The following is a 15,719-nucleotide window of genomic DNA, read 5'->3' on the forward strand; positions in this document are numbered from 1 at the left end:
GGGACGAACAGAAACTAAGCTGAAGGCGCTGCAGAAACGGATGCAGCTCACCGAAGCATCACGTTCCTGGTGTAACCCCAACCTTGACCTTTAACCCCAAAATGAAGTTTTACTCTGTCAGGACCAGACCGTGGTCCCCTAAAGAAAATCTAAGTGAACATATTTTTAATGAACACAGTCTTTATTTCATTTATGTTATTTATATGTAAACAACCAGAACAAGTTGGATGCTTCAAGTCATATCCATGTTAGAAAATACAAATATTCTAACATCTTATTCTATTTGAGAAACACTGAGGAGACAGTTTGTGCTTTTTGTTGATGAGCCAAGTTTTAGTGGATTTAAACTGTCTTTACAGAAAACAATAAAAAGTTTAGTGCTATTTATTTATTCCACAAGAGACATGACTTAAGTAAATCATCTGAAATGTGTAATCCCTCTCCTACAAGTTTACCAAACAAGATGAATAAAATCCATTTGTAATGTTAAAATTCTGTTCCATCACATGACCTCCTACTTAGTTAATCTTCAGCTCCTAAATCCACGAATCACCTTTTAAACTTTTTATTTCTGAGAAAAGTCAAATATTCTTCTAGTGAAGAGTTATGAAAATAAATTGAATGCTGTATTACAACATAAATATAAAATATATGAAAATGTTTATTTAATCTATATTTAGCACGGTTAATGTTTGGAAGCTCTTTGATTAAGATTCACATTTTTCTATTCTAGATATTTGTTAGAATCAGACTGTGAAACAACACATCGGAATTTAAAAATAAAACATTATATGTTGTTTATCAAAACACTTTAGTTGGATTTCATTGAAAATATATAACTTCTAATAAAAAAATTAAAATGAACACTTTGTAACAGAGCAACAATATCTGCAGCTGAAATGTTTCTAACCGGCTTGTAGCACCTTTCTCTTGAAACTTTTTGGATCTCTGATAAAAATAAGACTTTAAAAAAGCGACTCTGCTCAGCGGTGGCTTTGGAGCGTGCGGATCTTGCGGCTGAGGTTCCGGGCGAGGCGGTCGACGGCGCTGCTGATCTGTCCCATGTCCTTCTTCTCGGTCAGGCCCTCGATGTTCCCGCTGTACCACAGAACCCACCCGGCCAGGGACGCCACCACGAGCAGGGCTCCTGAACACAACACAAAAATCATATAATCTCAATGAGTTTATGCTTTAAAATAAAAACAAGGCAACCAAATTATAAAACATGGTGCAACATTTTATCATCTGGAGGAGGAAGATCCAGTAAAAATTCCCACTCTATAAGCTTGAAGTTTCACGTCGACACTGGATTGTTAATTGTTTTTTTCTGCACTCGCTCAAGGCGGACACCTTTTCCTCTCCCTCCCGTTCTCCTCTTCCTCCTGCTTTTTTTGCTCTCTGTCTGTGTCTTGGAGCTCCTGTTACACATCTTCTGAAAGAAAAATAATATTATGGATCTGGTCAGCTGGACTTTCAACGCAATCGACTAAACCTTTTCAACAAAATGACAGGGTCCTGGAGAGCCCTCATGTCCCGTTGAGACTCACGCTGCAGGATACGGCACAGACCTGTGGAGGGGTGCGGGAGCTGATGTGTCTTTCAGTTCTTTCTCAGAAGGATGACAAAGACATTTATACAATTGGATTCATGATAGAAGGGTTTCTGCTTTTTGGCATCGCCAGGTTCCTATGTTATTGGCTTCTGAGGAAGACATCGGCAGCAGTTTCGGCCATGGCAAAACTGCCGAGTCTGTGTGAAGGTTTGGTTTGTGCTATGAGTACTCAAAATCAGCTGATATACAAGCTAAACCGTAAGATGGAAGCAATTTGTGAGAATCACAGGCCACCTGCAGCTTCTAGGACTTGCCAACATGTTGGAGACGACCTTCAAGAAGGCTCATAGCATGGATCAGTGGAATGCCCATAAATCTGGCCATTTTGGATCTGGAAAGTTCCAGCAGGACTCGAGGCTGACAAGAAAAAACAGTCTGCCTGAAGAAAATGAACAAGTGTTGCTCATCTGAATCTGACACCCCCGTTTGGCCTCGAAAGCAGGCCGACTATCAAATTTCTCCTGGGACATGGGTCAACTAAGGAAAAAGCTTTGTCTACCGCACCCCCCGAGAACTTCTGTGCAGGTTTATCAGAACTGCCGGCTGACAGTGGGCGGCTGTGGCTGAGTGGTTAGAGCAGTCGTCCTCCAATGCAAGATTTGGGGGTTTGAACCCCACAGCAGTCACATGCCGAAGTGTCCCTGGACAAGACACTGAACCCCTTGTTGCCTCTGATGCGTGTCCCATCGGTGTACGAATGTGATAAAGCTCTGATTATTCTCTTTAGAATGATTTGTTCAATTAGCTTTGTAGAGATCTAGTAGAGTGCTGCATGAACGGGTAAATGAGGCACAGATTGTAGTGTAAAGCGTTTTGAGTATCTCAATAAGATAGAAAGGTGCTATATAAGTACAGTCCATTTACCATTTACCAACATCTTACCTATAACCTATCTGGAAGTGCCTCATGGACAAATCTCACCATCTCGGCATCAAATTCATATATAATATGTTTATAAATGTGCTGCTGGTACAGTTTTTTGATGTCTCAAATTGTGTCCCGATAGGACAAGCTGTGAAGAGATCCTTTTTTTATACCACTATACATCCTCATGGCCTTTTGCCTTTTTATATCTAAAAAAAAAACGTAGCAGTCTTGTAGCAGCAGTAACGTGCACTCGGCCCATCGTTCAGTATGAACATAATCTCACTGTATCTTGGTACAACGACATTAAAGCTTATTCTGATATTTAAAAAATGATAATGTCGCGTAATAAATCAACACAAAGAACTCCCTGCATGTGTAATCTTACACAGTGCAAGTTAAACATTTCCTAAATGTGATTTTATTACAAGTTAAGATTTAAATAAAAAAAACGTACCACTGTAGACCAGGAAGTCTCCAAAGTCGGTCCCGTCAATCTCCAAGGGAGCAAAGACTCCGAGCAGCAGAGCGGCTCCACCCAGCAGGTCCATGAGCACGGCAAACCCCAACGCTGTTTTACAGTGAGACAGGCCGCCGCACAGACCCATGGTGGACCTGAGAGGACCACGACTGCGATTACTTCAACACTTCATTTGTTTATTTGTACAGAGACAAGTGTTGAACATCTTTATGGACTTGGCTCGTTGGTTATACACACCGAGCTAGATAAAGCTAGCTGATGATACATTGTTACACACGATATTGAGATGCGAAGATTTAATTTCATAATAAAACCTGTTTTAATAAAACCAATAATATAATATAAATATAATAAAACCAATTTTCATTAATTAATTAATTCATAATTTCCACTTTATTATTATTTTCTTCTTTCGGCTGCTCCCTTCTTCAGCGGTCTCCACAGTGAACTAACTCGCACAAAGACTTGGTAATTGTTTTTACGCCAGAAGTCCTTCCTGACGCAACCACAGACCACCGAGCGACCGCAGGCCTCTGTGTGGAGCAGAGAGCTGCATCTAGTGCGCACCGGGGAGCAAATGGTGGGGGTCAAGAGCCCAGAGTGGGGCAAATGAGGGTGGAGGCAGGTGTGGGTGTTTCACCTATTCCACCCACATTTTGATGTTGCCAGTACCAGGAGTTGAACCAGCGACCTTCTAATCACAGGCCCACCTTCTCTAACCTCTGTGCCACCACTCCCCCATTTATCAACTTATTTGACTGCAAACAAACAAAATCTGACTTGTTTAAATTCCGTTTGTTCTTCCAATATACATTTTTTACTTTTCAAATCAGTACAATTAATTTTACTTTATTTTAAAACAATCATAAAATTACATATAATTATTGTCAAGAAGATCTGAATCAACTTGATGTCAATTAAAACTGTTTCATTGTATCAGTTTACAAATTAAATTTTGATTATTGTTATTTTTTTGGTAAATTACTCTCTTGTAATTTTAACTAAATTTAGCAGAATAAAAATTAAAAACACTATATTACTGGAATGATAGATGTTAGGTTAGAAGTAAAAAAACAAACAAACAGGGTTGTTTATGTACTTTTAAAATCTAAGTTTGTAACTTGTGTTTATTCCCAGACCCTAAACAATTGTTTACGTTTCTAACTTGTGCTGACAATATTTTTTAAAATGAATTAAAATATTCTGACATGACATTTGTCAGCACATTTAACAGTAAATTACAAAAACACACAAAAAAAATCCCTAAATTAAACATCAAGAATTAATTGTAGGCTATCGGGCAAGAGACTTAAATCTTTACTTTTTATATAAATAATAATAAAAAAAATAATCAAGCCTCGACTTTAAATCCTGAAAACATCTGGATTAATTCCTCTATGTGGACATTTAGAGTAACTTACTTGTTGTTCCAGCGCCTGTTTGTGGATAAAACACCTCGTCCAGTTTTACAAACATTTGCTATTTCCGGTCTTCGCCTTACCTGAGCCCCGCCCCTCACGTGACACGGGAAGATTTGCTGCTTTCAATGTCAAACTCGAGAATTTGGGCATTGCATCTAAAAACAGGCTTAATTAAATCAACCATCATGTCGTTTGCTTATAGGCAAATCCGTAAAAAACAGTTTTTAAGTTCCACTTCTATCTTTAACATAATTTCCCCAGAAAAGCAGTTAAAACTTTGATATATAGACGTATTTGGTTGGTTTTCTCCTGTAATAAAGACTGGATAAATAAATACTTTTTTGATTTTTTTTTTTTTAGATACTTTAATTTTAGGTGACTGATTCGATACAAGTTGGTGTTTAACTCAATTAAAAGGGTCTACAATATAAATATTTAATTTCCGAGTGACATCAAAGGCAGCATTGAGTTTCTTTACTTCCCTTAAAGTTATTATCTCGCTCATAAAAAAGTATTAACAATATGAACAAAAGAAGTTCAAACACGAAATATGTAGATTTTTTTAATTATAACATATAACTGATTGATAATTAATGGCATTTCCGCCTAATAAAACTTTAGATAGGAAGTTATTACAAATATCTAACTTTTTTTTTTTTATCCTGTAAAGTGACTGGAACCCCGCATTCTTGTGCGCATGTGTGACAGCGCGCGCCTCACCTGTTGAGGCCACTTATAATCAGGTAATTGCTGCTGCAGGCCCGTTGGACTCGTGCGGCTCCTCTCACGCTGTATTACAGGAGCATAACCGCGCAGGAGGGAAATAATAACAGGTTACTGAGGACAGTTCGGTTTGTCCTCACCTGTCCACCTGTCTGCAGCCATGAACACTCCAAGCAGCAGGCACGGAACGAGCACGCCAGGTAACAGCAGCTCTTCTGGGCAACTCCTCTTTTAGTGGGCAACCAAACATTTCCACATTTTAAAGTTCATTGAACGCAACAAAGCTTGTTTCCTGTGTAATGACTGAAGTTTGTAATTTCTAATGCAGGAAATGTTACACGTGCTTAAATGGTTGATTAAACTGTAATTAATCAGCATTTCCTTAAGCACATGTTGGGTTATTAGTTAAACTATCAAGTTAACCAGTGTTTTTACACATGTGATGGTTTTCTAAATTTTACTTAATTGATTTATTAAGAACTTGAGCCTTTTCTAAAAAGAGGACATCTTCATGGTCATGCTATATCTTTGTCTTTGTGTTTTAAGATGTTTCTTATGTATTTATATTATCTTGTCTCGTTGATTCCTGTTGTGTATTCCATACCTTCCCTAATTAAAATTAGTCTTTGCACCTAGGATGTAATGAAATTAACATTAATTAATGAGCATGTTTTGGGGTCTTTAGACAACTTGATTGCACGTCAGTCATTATGAGTTGTTATTCATGGCCGTTGCAGATCTTTAGAAATCAAGGAGGCAGGTGTCCAACATTAAGCTTCAGAGGTTCTTTATTGTCATTCGCTCCACATGTGGTACATGCGTTGGAACAAAATTGTGCACACAGGGTACAGCCAACAATAATGTAATAAGATCTAAGGTATGAACTAAGAAAAACATCAGGTAAAAATATGCGAAGCACTAATAACATAAAAACAACAAACACAATGCACTGAACAGCAGCACGAACACGAGTCCGTGTGAGCAGATGAGCACAAATGAACATGAAACAGATCAGCAGCAACATGATGCCATTTTTTTTTAATAGTGATTATAATGATTAGATTCATGAGTCTAACAGCCTCAGGGTAGAAGCTGTTCCTCAGTCTAGTGGTTCTACACTTAATGCTCCTCAACCTCTTTCCTGAGGGGAGTGGGGCAAAAAGTGTGTGTGCTGGGTGAGTGGGGTCCTTCATGATGCAGGTGCTTCTCTTCCTGCATCACCTTCAGTTGTTTAGTATGTATTTTCCTTTTTATCTTGAACATGTATTTAGAAGAGCTTGTACACTAACAGTAATCTGTTTTCAGAGATTCACCATATTGGATTTTTGGCCGATATGTCGATATGTTAAAACTTATTTGGCCGATAATCGATACCAATACTGATATTTTTCCCCTAGACGACTTACAGAGACGCCACAACTTTCTCTGCTGTGGAATTAAAATAGTACATTGTTCTGCACGCTCTCTGGCCTGCTACCAAACGCAGATGCCAAAATAGGGGGCTGGAAATGATGTAACACTTCTACATGGATTATGTTTAATATCAAAAGTATTAATGACATTTACTCTTAACACAATGACAACACTCGAACAGTGCACATTTTCACAAATCTAGACGCGTGTGATGTCATAACGTTGTGCTGGTGCTGCAGGCATCCTTGTCCCTGGGTTGTCCTACAAAAACAGTGCCTTTATATTTAACACCGCCTTATATATCGGTGAGTTGTTTTGATGGAATGTACGATTTTTAACTTTATTGCTGATATCGGCCGATAATATTGTGCATCTTTACCTAAAAGAACTAAATTTTGGGCAACATTGGTTATAGCAGCGTTAGTATCTACGATTAAGGCTGACCTATCTCAAACTCAAAGTACCTACAGCGCACACACACGAGGAGAACATGCAAACTCCTCATAGAAAGAGCCCCATTAACCCTGCGGTCTTCTTACTGCAAGGCAGCAGTGTTAACCGCATCGCCACCGTCCAGTCCCCTGAAGCAGCGGCGTTGTGTTGTACAGTCAGTGACCCTGTGTCAGAGTAATCTTCTGTGTTGCTGTGTTTTGAACATGTTAGAGCACTACATGCCCCAATCTTCATCGTCGTCGGCAGAGACAGGAGGAGGCAGAGGTGGCGGTTTGTATCTGGACGCATATGAGGTCTCCTTTCCCCTTGAAGAGAATGCGGAGCGCCCACCTGCCTATCACCTGAACCACAGCCAGCAGGTGGTGGAAGGTGGGTCACGTCCACACAAGAGCCCGTTTATTATGGATCCGTTGCTAAAAATGAGGATTTTATTGCGCTGGGCTGCGCTCTGTGGGCTTTCTGCTCACGAGCTTCCTGTTGAAAGGCTGTCATGTGATGAGCTAACATCAACTGTACAGCACCTTTCATACATGTGCAACAGAGCATGCTTCACAGAGCTGAAACCAGCGGAAAATTAAAAATTGACATCTACTAGATGGATGGATGATCAATCATATTGTTTAAAGCAGTCATGAACAGTGTTTTTTTTTTACCAACGTCTTGATTCTTTTTATTTTTCACATTTTGGCAGCTGTTTTTTACTCGTTATCTGACCAGTACTTCATCATTTGCAACATATTTTTATGTTCAAACTCAGACCCATGACTCTTGTATGATGGTTTCAGAGACAGATTTACCATCTCATGATTTTTGAGCTCAGCCTAAAAGGATTTGCTGAACTTAGATTAAGTCCACACCTTACCGTTTCCTCTTTGATGCATGTTTAGATCATCTCTGCTTTTCCTCCACATCCAGAACCAGTGGTGCAGGAGCCTCCTCATACTCAGTACAGCCCTTTCATCCTGGTCTCTAACCTGCGGACTCACCTGTACGTCTCTCTGGAGAAGAACACCTGGCTTCAGAAGCGCATCGAGGAACTGGAGGAGGAGAGAAACTTCCTGCGCTGTCAGCTGGACCGCTTCATCGTCAGCATGAGGAGTCCAGACGGTACGATGGCGTTTAAAAAGGTTTGACTGAACACCTCATGCTGTTTGAATTTCCTTCATTAGGATTGTTTTTGTTGTTGCGTTCTGTAGCCGAATGGTGTGGAGACGCTCAGCGTAGTGTGAAGGTCCAGCCTACCAGCTCTCCCTCCCCTCCGTCCCCCATGACCACCAGGTCCGGGATGACCCTCAAACGCATCCAGAGCTCAGGACCTCGGTCCCGCCGAAACATTGCTGTCCCAGGTGGGGAAGATCAACAATATTAAGTAAACTGGAGATTTCCTGGGAAAATGCAGTGTGAATGCTTATTGTAGAAGAACTTGCTGAAAAACAGCTGAAATTAGCTGAAAAATACATGATTAAGTGTAGCTGAAAATGTAGAACAAGCATAAATCAGCAGGAGAAAGAAGAAAGAAGACACAAGTTGAAATGAGGGCAAAAAAATGTGGAAGTAGCTGAAAAAGCTAATATTAGCATAAAACAGCTAAATAGTAGCGGGCATAACTGAAACCAGCAGAAATAAGCTGAAAGGAGCATACCAAGTTGAAATGAGCAGAAATAATTTAATTAGGCGGAAAGTAGCAAAAATTACCATGAAAAATTTGAATTTATCTCAAAACAGCTGAAATTAGCTAAAATATGCTAAAAAGCTAGCTGACAATGTAGAACAAGCTTAAATTAGCATAAAAAGGCAGAAAGAACACATTTGCTCAATTAGGCAGAAATGAGCACCAAAAAAGTGGAAATTACCTGAGAAAAGCCGAAATTAGCATAAAACAGCTAAGAAGTAGCTAAAAAAGCAGAAAGAAGCATAAATTACCAGAAAGGAAATAAATGGAGCACATTTTTTGCTGAATTAGGCTGAAAAAAGTTGAAACGAGTGCAAAAAATATGGAATTAGCTGAAAAAGCTAACGTTAGCATAAAACAGCTAAATAGCTGCTGAAATAGCAGAAGCAAGCTGACAGGAGCATAACAAGCTGAAATATGCAGAAAAAAGTTTGAAGAAGCACAAAATGTTTTAGTTAGCAGAAAGCATCTGAAACGAGCACAAAACAGCTGAAGTTAGGTGAAAGTAGCTGAAAAAAGTTTTAAATTTGCACAAGGAAGCTGAAAGTTGTACCAATACTAAATGTCCTAACAGGATTGTCCTGAAAGAGCTGAACATTTTGATTTATGATTTATTGAAATAGCACAGAAATTGTGGAGCGAGAAAGATGCAGAAAAGCGTACAGAAGAAAAATGGATCACAACAGTGTGAATGCTTCAAAAACTTTCCCACGGTTTGGAGAAACTCTGTGTTTCCACTTGGTTTCACCGTTTGTGTTCCATGATGCGTTTTGTTGGCAGCAGTCAAGCAGGAGTTTCACGTTGAAGAGGACAAATACTACACCGAGGACGAGTACGTGGAGGAAGAGGAAGAGGAGGAGGAGGAGGAGGAGAACGACGATGACTCTTGTGCGGAGAAGGCGTCCAAGAAGAAAGGCAAGGGGCGAGCCGCCGGAGAGCCGAGGATGAAGATGAGGAGGATCTTCAGGATCACGCATGGCCGAGAGAGACAAAGAGGTGAAGGCTCAAAAACAAAACTCGGAGATAAAAATATACCGAACTGGTCTTTCTCAAACTTTGTAGAAATATTGTTTATATTTATGACATTGTGAAAAACCTAAAAGAGCCACAAGGATTCTCTGAACAAAACAAGCAGGACGTTATAAATTATTTAGGAACCTGCTGGATTATTGAGCTAATTACACTGAAAGTTCTCAGCAGGAGCAGAGTTTGTTGTTTTTATGCCACTTTTCTTTTTACATTTTCCAGTTAAGGACCCAGACGGGGTCCTGATTCGTTATAAGAAGATCCTGTCCACCTACCAGCGGGTGAGGAGCATGTCCCGAGCCTTCCAGATCCACGGAGTGGACCGCAACACGATGGCCTCCACCTCCCCCATCGCAGAGCTGCTGCTGGTCGCGCCGGAGAAGGTTTGACTTTCACGCTTATGTCTGGGCTCGCAAAGCACCATAGCACAAATGTGTCAAAATACGAACGAGTACAAATATAAACTATAACAATAAATTAAATGTTAAAACTGTTAATTATAGAAATTATTATTTTCAATCGAGCCGTTTATTTATTCATATTTTTTTTGTTTTAAAAATCCCAATTCTGGGTCAGAAACTCTTATTACCGTAATTTCCGGACTATTGAGTGCACTTGAATATAAGCCACGCCCACAAAAAAAAAAAAGTGCACACAGTTTATAGGCCACACTTGTGTATGCAGGTGTCCATGTACCATGAGATATTTACACAGAAAGATTTTTTAAACTTTTATTTAAATACATACCCATAACATACACAAATATATGTACAGTAAATGTTTTTTTTTCTGAACAGTGCCGGTGTTGCACCATATTCTGTGACCACCGTATATTGTGACCGTAGGGGGCGCTGTTGCATTTTTACACCATCCTTTACAAAATCTGATTCACTTCAAAAATACTAATTAATACTATTTTATATTATATAATTATATTATATATTACTATTTATATTTGATAAACCCTATCATATTGTGTGACTGTTTATATTTTCATAATACTCATGATATAAGTGGTTAGATGTTACTTTTTATTTCTTAGAGGAAGTAGAGAGTCATCAGAAACAGTTTGGCTCAAGTATTTAATGTTTTTCTATAAGTTACAGCGTGGTCACAATATCTGATAAGCGCTATCATATTCTGAGATTATCTATTTCCATAATAGTCGTGATATTTGTGACCATATTTTACTTTTTATTCTTTGGAGGAAGGAGCGAGTCAGCCCCCTTCCTCCAAAGAATAAAAAGTAACATCTGCTCACTAAAATCATGACTATTATGGAAATATAGACAGTCACAGAATATGATGGTGTTTATCAGATATTGCAAAGTATGATGTAAAAATGCAACAGCGCCCCCTACGCTCACAAAATACCGTGGTCACAGAATATGGTGCAACACTGGTAACATGGCTGGTTATCATTGGTCCACATTAAATATTTGAAGAAGTTAAAAATCTGTTGGGTTGTTTGTCTTTGTGAAAATGATGTTCGTCATGTCATCAGAATTAAAAACGTCCATTCAAACTCCCACGTCTCTGCCGTTCCCGCAGATGACGGAAGTCGGAGAGTTTGAGGCGTCGAAGGAGAAGCTTTTGGATTACGCCCGGCGGTGCTACAAGACCATGGACGACGAGACGCACGCCAAGGTCCAGAACATGAAGAAGACCCACAAGCTGCTCCCCATCTCCTACAGGTTCAGAAACTGAGGAAGAGGAGCGAGGAGGAGGAATACAAGGGAAATCTTCTCTTGATGAATGTGAACCGTCTTCTGTTCTGCAGCTGCTGGTGCGAGCGTTCTTCTTTGCTGCTGCTCAGTTTAAATTATGGAACAGGTTTTGGTTCTTTTTGCTTTTGCTGGTTATTTATCTGAAGTTCGTTAGCTCGTATAAATATCCCTGGATGGGAATTTTTCTTTGAAAAAGATATGAATCATAGTTTTGTTGTATTTGTTACAAGTAGAAAGGATTGTCACTTGGTGTGTTAAACTAAAGGTGTGTTGAATTTATGGACTTTTTACGGACCAGCCCACAATGTTTTGTTTTCTGTTATATAAAAATGTTTTTCGTTGACTCTGCAGTCGTTTGCACATAAAAAAAAAAGCTCCCGATTATGCATATTTGCTTAATTTAAAACAACTTTCTTACCGTGTTTCATACTAAAGCTATTATATTTTAAGTTATTCACCTGAAAAATGTTCATTTTTTAATTTATTTTGATTGCAGTAACACAATATGTGAATTGCCGTACTGTGTACGACGTAAAGTTACTGAAAATTATGTTGTTAATTCAAAAAATAAAGTATGATTTGTGAGCTCTGAAGTCAGTTAGAATTTTTTTTTTTTTTTAGTAAAATAATTGCTTTTAGCTTAAACAGGGTTTCCTCAGCTCAGTTTACAGCAGCTGAAGATGCAACAAAATAACATAATTTGCATTAAGAAGACTTAACTGAGGCATTTCTTTTTTTAAATTTTAAAATAACCTTATTTAAATTGATATTAAAAGTAAACTACGCTTTCAACTTTTCTGAAAGGCTCAACCTGGTGTCCATACAGGAGTTGATGTTCTGATCTCTGTCGCCCTCTGGTGGTAAATGTTGGTACTGCAGACAATTAGGTGAAGATGTAATTCTGCCTGCAGCAGTTTATGAAGCTAAAGTTATGGATAACATATGATGTTTATTGATTTTAACACAAACCAGAGTCCTTTAAGTATGACTAGCAGTACGCATATGATTAGTTTTCACAAACAAAATCTAAATTTTCTGTTTGTTAAACAAAAACAATACCTGTAAATGCTTTAAGAACATTTTTACATGACGCATCTTCCAATGGTTTGAGTCCGTTCTTATTAGTTTGCACAAAAATACCAGAAAACATGGGTTTTGGAATGTATGTAACATGTAACAAAACGCTATGCTTATTTAAATATTATTCCTGTATCTTCGATTGAAGCATCTTTGGCAGTAGCTGAACCCTCAAGTCTTATGCTGGAAACGATTTTTCAGCATAAAACACATTTCCTCTCTAATTATCTCCCATCCTCGTTTTTCTTGGCAGAATTTTTCAAGCTGAAATGAGTTGGATGGACGCCGATAACTCGCAGCCACTGGGTTCAGGCTCGGGGTTTAATTTTCCTCACAGCTTTCTGTTTTCCTCGCAGTGCATTTTGCTTTTGCGCTGGAATGTAAATAAAAAAAAAAAGGCCTGAGATATCGGTGTAAAAGGTTTGTTTTATTTATTTTTGCATCTGTCCATGTTGAAGGCCTGACTGGTGGATTTCAACACTGAATGTTGTTCTCTGCAAAGTCTGAGATTCCCATAAAGGAATTCTGAAGTTTATTTGATATTTTGTCAACAGTTTAATATCTAGTGGAAAAAAAAAACCTGCTATAAAAGCAACAAATTACCACCTAGCAGTTTGAGCGCTCTGAAACCTTAATAAAACAGGAATGTTTAAATATATAGCAGTTTATAACCAGATAAATATTGCATTACTTATTAAATAAATCATAATGATTGTACATAATGCAGAGAAGCATCAACTGTTGTTCATAAATGAAAGGAGCCACCAGCAAAACTTTTAAAAGTCCAATCTAAAACTGACTTTTTCATTTATCATAATGAAATTTACTCTGCAGACAAAAAAAGTGTCATAAAATTGTCCCTCCCCCGTTATTTATACCTATTTAATTAAAATTGTAAGATAATTGATGATTAAAATAAAATGTTAGATTACAATATATATTTGTCTCTTTTTTTAAGATAATATCAGCTGACAAGATGTAAAAAATGTGATTGATGTTTGTGTTTTTGTGCAATTAAATCACATTTAAATTTCACTGTATGCTTCATGAATGAAGCTGTTCATTCATTGTTCATTTATTAAATTAAATTAAATTCAGTTTATTTATATAGCAACAAGTCACAACAGATGTTTTAGGGAACTGTACAAAAAACGTTCACATACATGCAAAGCCAATTAATAAAGTTAGAAGGAAGCCGCAAGCAGATTGTGTTGCATTCATGTGAAAGATTTGAATGTCAATGTTTTTTTTTTCGTTTTTTTTTTTGTAATATAAAAACAAGGGTTAACAATGAGTCTGAAAAGAAAAAGTAGACCCCCCCCCCCACACACACACACACATAATTGGATTCAAAATATGCAAACTACAAATAACGACAAGACAAACAAAAAAAATCGTTTCAACTTTTATCAAGGAAATATGAAAAAAATATATTCCTGAATTTTTAAAACAGAAAACAAAAAAAACATTTTTTTGTTTGTATTTTTGGCTGGCTTGCAATATTAGACTTCATTTCCCAGAGGTTCTTTCGGCTTTAATGGGGCGGGGTTAGAATACACTTTACTCCTTAACCTCTACAAACGATCCAATCATAACGCGAGTCACGCTGGAAGCAGTTCCACTGTTTTTTCCTGATGGACAGACACATTAACCAATAGAAGTAAGGAATTTTCAGCAGTCGACCAATCAGAGGCAGAGTAGGCGGGACTCTAGAACCTCAGCGCATCGGAGGAGGAGGTGTTCCTGGTAGCCATCTTGGATGTGCGGAGTGATTGTTTAGCGAGAAGAATTGACAATTTGTTTTAAAAATTAAGCCTTTTTTATTGAATCGCTGAAGTTTTATCGTGGTGTAGCGACTGAGAAACTCAACCTCGACGTGGAGGAATCCAGGTAAATTAGCTGCGGAGCCAGAGGTGATGAATTTATGTGGCTTTCCCCTCTTTCTGTGTCTTCTCTCTCCTCTTTCCAAAAAAAAAAAAAAAAAAAACTGTCTCTCCCACATCAAACAGCGCAGCCGGTGGGAAGCTGCAGCTCACGATCCTCAAAACAACTTGTATTTGGTTTCGTTATTTTTAAAAAGGGAAAGTTTAGCTGATCGTACGGGATCGCGGTTGAACGCCAACTTGAGTTTGTTTTCAACTCTGCTCGGATGTTGGCGCTTCCAGGCTTCTGTAGCTCTGATGATGCCCGCATTGTTTATAAACATCGCGGGCTAGTAAATACTTTCCCGTCGGCTTTGAAAACAGAACAGCACTTGTTGGTTGAACCCACACGATTTAAATTCGGATAAACGTATTCACAGGAGAATCAGACCATGTTGAAACTCACCTGTGCCGCCTCCAGGTGTGGGCACCTGTGTGTTTGTTGAGCTCCAATCAGACAGTCTGACCTGGTGTTTTACAGCTGAAGAGCGTCCAGGTCAGACTTTGTTGAAGACAACTAAGACTTTCTCAGAAAGTTTGGATATTAAACGATACGAATGCATCTAGATAATCAGTGCAGAGAAAAACTATATATATATATATATATATATATATATATATATATATATAGTAACTGATACTGTGGGGGAAATAGAAAACAAACGTTGCTGATTTATTAGAATGTCTCTTTTTTTTTGGTTGCTTTTTCTTATTTAAGCGTAAGGTCCTCTGAATGAATTCTTCTTTGTTGAAATGTTTTTCGTCTTTTATCCCCGACACTTCTTCGGACCGAGGTGCTGCATCAATCTCAGTCTTATAAGCTTCACCTTCTCACAGTGGATCAACCAGTTTGCTGCCGACAGACAAAACTAGCAATTCACGTAAAAGGAGGACCATCAGTTTAACAATTGCCTCTGATGGCTGTTTACTATTCGCAGAGGGCTGAGTGATACTAGTAATAACAGCATTGTAAGAGGGGGACAGTTGAACACGGAGGCCTCCGCCCCGTTTAACGATGGACGGGTTCTCTTCACAAAGATGGCTTCCTTCACTCCTCTCTCAAACCGATGTTCCTCTCCATCCAGGATGTGAACATCTTCATCCCTGAAAGAGTGACCGGAGTCCTGCAGATGAGTGTAGACCGCAGAGTTCTGGCCTGATGATGTTGCTCTTCTGTGCTGGTCCATCCTTTTGGCCAGTGGCTGTTTTAGTTTTCCCGATGTAGAACAAACTAATAAAAATAAATAAAAAAAACTAGTGAGCTATTTATAAGACCGAGTTTGTTGTGGCGCCTCGGACTGATGAAGTCTTTTGGATGAAAGACGAAA

At 38.6% G+C, this 15,719-nt stretch overlaps 3 protein-coding genes across 3 annotated transcripts in view; 2 read left to right on the top strand and 1 right to left on the bottom strand.

The window, feature by feature from the left end:
* Positions 1-796: 796 nt before the first annotated feature.
* On the bottom strand, positions 797-4,565 carry tmem238a (transmembrane protein 238a). Its single transcript, XM_037693048.1, has 4 exons — positions 4,560-4,565; positions 4,379-4,458; positions 2,934-3,091; positions 797-1,147 (listed from the first exon to the last, which is right to left on the bottom strand). Exons 1-4 carry the CDS (start codon positions 4,563-4,565, stop codon positions 984-986), a joined length of 408 nt encoding a protein of 135 aa, XP_037548976.1. The 3' UTR covers positions 797-983.
* Positions 4,566-5,060: 495 nt separating this feature from the next.
* Positions 5,061-11,372, top strand: ccdc106b (coiled-coil domain containing 106b). Its single transcript, XM_037693721.1, has 7 exons — positions 5,061-5,301; positions 7,178-7,336; positions 7,883-8,074; positions 8,164-8,313; positions 9,420-9,635; positions 9,888-10,048; positions 11,217-11,372. The coding sequence occupies exons 1-7, from the start codon at positions 5,262-5,264 to the stop codon at positions 11,370-11,372; spliced, it is 1,074 nt and encodes a 357-aa protein (XP_037549649.1). The 5' UTR covers positions 5,061-5,261.
* Positions 11,373-14,220: 2,848 nt separating this feature from the next.
* cnot3b (CCR4-NOT transcription complex, subunit 3b) overlaps positions 14,221-15,719 on the top strand; it is a 38,840-nt gene continuing 37,341 nt past the window's right edge. The window contains exon 1 of the mRNA XM_037693611.1: positions 14,221-14,359. The gene's annotated coding sequence lies outside the window, so the exon portion shown is untranslated. The remainder of the gene's footprint in view (positions 14,360-15,719) is intronic.

Source organism: Nematolebias whitei, chromosome 19, assembly GCF_014905685.2.
Source record: "Nematolebias whitei isolate Nwh7 chromosome 19, NemWhi1, whole genome shotgun sequence".
Classification (NCBI taxonomy): Eukaryota; Metazoa; Chordata; class Actinopteri; order Cyprinodontiformes; family Rivulidae; genus Nematolebias; species Nematolebias whitei.

Bases quoted from the DNA above. Each gene is read 5' to 3' on its own strand.
- tmem238a (XM_037693048.1), bottom strand. The intron at 3,092-4,378 runs GTAAGTTACTCT...TGGTCCTCTCAG, and splicing joins AACAGGCGCTGGAACAACAA to GTCCACCATGGGTCTGTGCG. The intron at 1,148-2,933 runs GTACGTTTTTTT...TGTTGTGTTCAG, and splicing joins AGACTTCCTGGTCTACAGTG to GAGCCCTGCTCGTGGTGGCG.
- ccdc106b (XM_037693721.1), top strand. From the start codon at position 5,262: ATGAACACTCCAAGCAGCAGGCACGGAACGAGCACGCCAG. The intron at 5,302-7,177 runs GTAACAGCAGCT...TGAACATGTTAG, and splicing joins GCACGGAACGAGCACGCCAG to AGCACTACATGCCCCAATCT. The intron at 8,075-8,163 runs GTACGATGGCGT...TGCGTTCTGTAG, and splicing joins CAGCATGAGGAGTCCAGACG to CCGAATGGTGTGGAGACGCT.